The sequence below is a fragment of the Silene latifolia genome, chromosome 11, assembly GCF_048544455.1.
Source record: "Silene latifolia isolate original U9 population chromosome 11, ASM4854445v1, whole genome shotgun sequence".
NCBI classification, from domain to species: domain Eukaryota; kingdom Viridiplantae; phylum Streptophyta; class Magnoliopsida; order Caryophyllales; family Caryophyllaceae; genus Silene; species Silene latifolia.
Genome location: NC_133536.1, coordinates 183,586,620 through 183,593,407, shown reverse-complemented (window position 1 = coordinate 183,593,407; position 6,788 = coordinate 183,586,620). Strand labels below are relative to the sequence as shown.

Here is a 6,788-nt window from a genome sequence, read left to right as displayed (position 1 = left end):
TCACCGAGTGAGGTTCATTTCTACCCAAAAATGTCCAACCTATGAATCGTTGTCACATACGAATGGGGGGATAGTCAATGTATTGGTGGGGGACATGGTTCCAATCAACAAATGGGAATTTAGAAATGGCTTGCCATGTATTTTTGAGGTTAAAAGTTGTGGGTGACTCAACATGTAACTTCTCATGTTTCAATTGGAAAATTTCCGCAAATTCACCACGACTCAATCTATAGTCATTATTAAACAACCGTAAACATACATCTTAAATAAAATTCTTCTTCTTAGACTTGTCAAATTCAAATAAACTCAAGAACTCAAGGGTGAGTTCGGGGAAGATTTTCTAATTCATGGTATAGGCAAACTTCATATCAAGATCCTTAAACAAAGATTTAACATGTTTATCAAGATCAATATGCTTTAAAGAATCATGATTGATAAATTTGGTGGCCTTCATACCTTTGGCTCTCAACAAACCAAATTTTCCCATTGCTTCTTAGTAGTAAAGATGACTTGGGGAAATTTTGGATCATGTCATTCAGGTGTATCTATCATTTCGACATCCTCTGCAGCATTGGAGGCCCCCGCGTCACCCTTTCTCCTCTTAGAAGGGCCTTGCTGGCTAGCGTTTTTAGGAGCCATGTAATTTCTAAAATTTAAGACAAAAAATTCATCTTAAGGCAATCAAAATTCATCCAAAGAAACATAATAGAACAAATTAGTGAGCTAATTCATCCTAATATCAATAATAGAACTCAATAAAACCAATTTCATGCTTAGGTAAGTGGCAAATCAAATTCCCCCAAATTGAGTTAGGGTTTGAGAAATTGGGTTTTAATTGATTAAATTGGATGAAATAAATGAAATAGAAATGAGATGAAAACTTAGTTGTTGTTGATGATTTATCAACAAACCTTGAATCTTGTTGATGGAAATGAAGTTTTGTTATGATTTTAGGTGAAAAGTGATGAAAATGGAGAGAAGTAGGAGGAAAGAGTACCGTCGGGTATGCTGAGTATTGATAGAATGATATACCTTATCCCGTCTTTAAGAGAAAAAACAACAAAATGGGAAATCACGTCCACGATCGGGGACACCCCACCCCGATCGGGGTTAACTAGCTTTAGGCGTTGACTTCTCCTCATCCCCTATTCTTGAACTGTTGCTTCGTTTTTGAATATTACGTCCCCGAATAGGGTTCTTGCATGGGGATGCGTGCATATCCACCTATGGCCTTCTTCTCTTCTTTATTCACCTATAAATCAAAAAATAAAATACCGCCTAGTCTAGAAATTATTCCTAATTCTACAAAATCATTAAATTGTTCGGAAATTAAAATCAAAAATAAATAAAAGCATTGTTTGCCTCCGGAGAAGCGTTGATTTAACGTCTCGCACAACGTACGAAGCTTGAATGAGTTAAGCTTCCATAAGAATAGGATTAACGGTGACTTCCTCTACAACTCCGACGATCATATTCTCATGGTATACCTTCAAACGATGGCCATTTGCTTTGAATTTTTTGACATTGGTGGCCATTACTTCAACGGAACCGACATTAGTGACGGTAAATGGACCGGACCAGCTTGATCGTAATTTTACCGGAAATAGCTTGAAGCGGGAATTGAATAGTGATGTGACTCATATTTGAGCACATTTAGTCCCCGAATTAGCCTCGTTTCCATGATTTCTAGAATATATTAGGGTGATTTCTTATGTTTAGTTTCCTATTTTGCATATTCTTTGCGGTTTTGTGTCCTTGGTAGGAGAGGATCGCTAACCTTGCATTTACAAGGCAAAATAGAGCTAAATGGATTGCATCTAATGACCAAGCATCAAGAGAAGACTAACATTAGAGGCCTAATCAAATAAATGAAGTGAAATGAGCATTGATGAAAAGATCTTTGCATCCCTAACACGATCCCCGCAGATTGCTAAGAAGCCAAACAAGAAGAGAACCCTGTGCCAGGATTCGAGCGTCCTGAGCACAAGACGAGCGTAACAGAGTGCCACAATCCGAGCGGCCTGGACCCAGGACGAGCGGATTGAAGAGCTATGATCTGAGCGTCCCCGTTGTGATCCGAGCGGATCTTCTTACAGGACAGGCCGTGCCTGAGCGTAGGACGAGCGGATCGTGGTGGGAGTAACAGCTTGATCTGCGCATGTCCCTCGGGAGTTGTATTTCCTCAAGTTTTCTTAGGGTCTTAATAGTCATTTAAACCCTTAGTAACCCTAATCGTTGTACTTATTTTAGTATAAATACCCCATTGTACTACCTAGATTAGAATAAACTCTAACTACTCACTCTTAATACAATAATTAGTTCTTAATCATCTCTTAATTTAGTCTTAATTTAGTTGTAATAATACATCTCTCAATATTAATCACATCTGAATCTTTTCTTAATTTCTCAATTGTTCTTCCTTTTATTTGGGTAATTAGAAGATTATTTGGGTTTATTTGGAGGATTGACAACTTCCATCAATCATCAAGTACATCTATTATTCTTTGCATTATTATTTGGATCATCTCTATAGGTATAATTCCTTTTTACCCTTGTTTAATTATTGTTGATCACTTTACTTTATTCATCATGTTTTGCCTTGTTAGTATGATTGAAAACATTATTAGCATGTTAAACTTGATCATGAGTGAGTAGTTATTTAGCTAGGGTTAATGGAGAAGAAACAAACATGGGGATTGATCTCTAGTTAATCTAATATGTTCTCATAATTAATTTGCTTGCTTGTTATAATTTCAACCTATGCACATGTTATGTTTGATGAAATGCGAGACTATGAAACCTTGCATTTTTTTACCATCCCTTATCTCTTCAATGAGGCTTGTGAGACATAAACCAACTTGAGCCTCATTAGACCATGCATAGAGTTGAAAAGGAGGAGACTAAGTCGACTTGTAAGTGTTGTACAGTCTAGACGACTCGGCTCGGGACCTAAATCTTTCTAGGGATTGTAAGATATACACTAACACGATCCCATCACAACAATAAATACTTGCTTATAATTGAGAACATGTTTGTACGATCTAATCCCATGAATCCCGTATGAACCCATGACACCCTAGTGTTTTTAATCATTTGTTTACAAACCACTTTAAATGCTTTACATTGTTTTCATTTAATTTACTTTCTTCTTGTTAATTAGTTTAGATTACATCTCACCCCAACCAAGATACTTGCAATTGAAAATCCTACATAAATACCCGTCCCTTGGGATCCGACCTTTATTTACCTCTTTACTAAGAGTAGTTTTTCGAAGTTATAAATATTGTTTTGGTGGATAGCTTTTGACGACGAGTTTTACAATCCGCACCAAATATATAGCAACACTTTATCACCGATGTGGAATTCTTTCTTTAGGATCTTCTTGTCATGTCACCTTTTCTTATTTTCCTTTTAAAAGGGGGAACTCTCATAAACTTGCAAACGGAGTTCATCAAGCTCATTGAGTTGCAAAAGATCTTTCTCTCCACTTAGCTTTGAATCCATGTTTAGCTCCTTGACCGCCTAATATGCCTTGTGCTCCATCTCAACCGGTAGATGGAAAGCTTTTCCATAGACCAACCTATATGGTGAGGTACCAATATGAGTCTTATATGCGGTACGGTAGGCCCACAAGGTATCATCAAGCTTCATGCTCCAATCCTTCCTCGACTTGGCAACAACTTTCTTAAGAATGGACTTGATCTCACGATTAGAGACCTCTACTTGGCTACTTGTTTGTGGATGATAAGCCAAGCCTCTTTTATGGGAAATCCCATACTTTTCTAGCAACGCATCAAGTTGTTTCTCACCAAACTGTGTACCACGATCACTAATGACCGCTCTTAGCATTACAAATCTTGGAAATATGATCTTTTTGAACAAGTTGATCATGGCTCGGGCATCATTGGTAGGAGTTGCAATTGCCTCTACCCATTTAGAGACACAATCAACTATGACCAATATGTAACGATTACCTCATGATGAAGGAAATGGCCTTTGATAATCAATACCCCACACATCAAACACGTCCACTTATAAGATATCATTTGAAATAATCTCGTTTCTTCTTGAAATAGAGCTCGTCCCTTGGCAAGCATCGCATGTGAACCTCCGCGATATTGCTAATAAAATACAATAAGAAAATGCGGAAATTTAGGAAAATTTTGAAAACTTTTTAAAAATTTAAAGCGCGGGTTCAATAAAACCTAAACTATAAATAAAGAGTGCGGAAATAAAGTTAAGTTTATACAAACGTGATAGTCAAAGATGAGGGAAAATATATCCCTCGAATGACAAGACGATAAAAGGTGAGTCTAACCAATCCTATTAAACCGACTACTAGTCCAAGGTGCTCGCTAGCTCACACCTCTAATCCCCACAAATGCCTCTTCACAAACCTGTCATTCATACAGAAGCAAGGAGAGTGTTTTCGTGTGTTACCTTGTAAAAATGAAAGCCATAGGGAGTAATTCAAGGTTCTCTCAGCCACAAATTGTCAAAACAAACATAACAAGGAGCTCAAAGAGGTAAATCATGTAAGATACTTACAAATGACATGAACATTAAATTTATATTTAAACATGGCAATTAAATGAGATGGAACAAGATAGATCAACATTAGCATAATAAAGACTCAACTATTCATGTGAGATCATTAAATAATATGAAAGACAATAATACGGTCACTTAGACAAAGCACGCATTTCAAGGAAATATGACATAGACATGAGATTAGAAGTCGAATCATTGAGAAGTAGATAAATGAGGGATCAATCAATACAAAATACGAGAATGGAAACCATAGCCATTACTTTTAAAACCTCTTTAACAAACAATTGCACATGACGTGGCTACTAATGTCACATTCATACTTATGTCTTTCATCTCACAATAAGAACGGATGGAAACATCAATCCCGGCTATCATATTGCAACTAGAAGGCATGCATCTCACCTGTAGTATCTGATATGACCAAGACCCTCACATCCAAACCACATAAGGCATAACTGTTGCCATGAATGATATATGTCAATAACTATAACCAAGCAAGACCTTTACTACTCATTAAATATAATTCCCCTGGTAGGACGACAATGATAATCACAAAGACTTAGTCCTAGTCTAAATCTAGCCAGACTCTCGGGACAGTACAGTTCCCGATTCGACATGCGGCAGGACAGTCCGCATCCAAGACTCGAACGACAGATCGAAAGTCGAGAACCCACAATCGGCAGGACAGTCCGAAAGACGCGGAAGATATAAGCTAAACCTATACTTGGCAGATCGGCACAAATAGGGCATAAATATAAGTTAAGCAGTAAGGTATAGCATAAAGGCATTATCATAGGAATACGACTAAATACAAGTAATTATTTATAATAATTCTTTCATACTTGTATTATATTAATGAATATTTCATTTCATAAATATACTTGCCACTTAAAAAAAAATATAACAAGCGGTAATGAATAATTTACGTTATGTAAAATTACGAGATAAAATGTAAACAAGCACATGTGACTCATTCATGAGCCCACTCCAAAATATAAGGTTGGCCCAACAAATAAAACATGATAAGCCCAACCAATAAAACCTAATGAGCCCAACAAATAAAACATGACAAGCCCATCAAATAAAACTTAATGAGCCCAACAAATCAAACATAGCAATCCAAACAAAGAAAACCTAATGAGCCCAACAAAACAAACATACATGGAAGGAATAAATGTAATAGACAAATAACAAGCCAAGCATTCCAAACCCATTTATACTCGTAAACATGAATTAGTAACTCATTTCTTAAATACTAGTCACTTGAATGAAAAAATATATAAATGGAAATAAGCCATTTATAAAGAGAAAAATAAGAATTGAACTATAAATGACTCAAATGTAAGATAGACCATTTATTACTTACAAAGCATAAATAATCGAATTGGACGCGTATTATAATGAAAGCACGTCATTTTATATATAAATGAAATAATCAAATAATGAATTCCAAAATTATAATTCATGTGAGAAAAATATATAAATGAACGATATTTAACAAATTACGTTATATAAAGCATGAGTCGAAATTTAAATATTTCAAATACCCAAACTTGCGCCAAAACAAGCTATCACCACGACTCAAAGGATCCACTTGAGCAACCCTTTCACGCCCCAACAACCACCAGTAAACCACCCCACCCAAGCCACCACGGCTAGGGCAGCCTAGGCATGGCTAATGGTGGTGGTTGTGTCGGCCAAGGGTTAGGGAAAGTGGCTGGAAAAACAGGACAGGCGGCGTAAATAGCGCAGCATAGAAAGTAGTTTAGCAATTCATCGTGAGACCATCTTAGGACTGATTATTAAGCATGATACAAGACGGAAAGTAAGCATAAAAATCACCCATATCATACTTGCATATACACTTGAAACGGATGCAAACAAATTGGCTCAAACCCAAGCTGGAAACCCGTCTGAAAACAGTCCCAAACATAACTCAACACAATCCCTTATTCGACCAAAACCACAGTTTGAACCTATCTTATGACGAGTTTTTAAGCATACGAAAGATGAAATCTTTTCCTTAAGAATGACCCAATTCATACATGGATATGCACTTGATATGGAAATAAGAAAGTTGGCTCGAACCACCAAACAAACAATAACCAAAACCGTGCATAAGACCATCTCAAAGGCCCTTTTTTTCACATTATTGAGAAGCCCCTTTCTAGCTATGTTTCGACTCCCATTAAGACAAATTCTAAGACGGAATTTAACACGATAATTTCAAGCATTCA

General features: G+C 36.6%; 1 protein-coding gene across 1 annotated transcript; it reads right to left on the bottom strand.

Moving 5' to 3' along the window:
- Window positions 1-531: 531 nt before the first annotated feature.
- Window positions 532-4,404, bottom strand: LOC141614456 (uncharacterized). Its single transcript, XM_074433200.1, has 3 exons — window positions 4,398-4,404; window positions 3,581-3,926; window positions 532-646 (listed from the first exon to the last, which is right to left on the bottom strand). The coding sequence occupies exons 1-3, from the start codon at window positions 4,402-4,404 to the stop codon at window positions 532-534; spliced, it is 468 nt and encodes a 155-aa protein (XP_074289301.1).
- Window positions 4,405-6,788: the final 2,384 nt, after the last annotated feature.

Excerpts from the sequence above, each read along its gene's own strand:
- LOC141614456 (XM_074433200.1), bottom strand. Across the intron at positions 647-3,580 it reads ATTGGTACCTCACCATATAG|AAATTACATGGCTCCTAAAA; the intron begins GTTGGTCTATGG and ends CTTAAATTTTAG.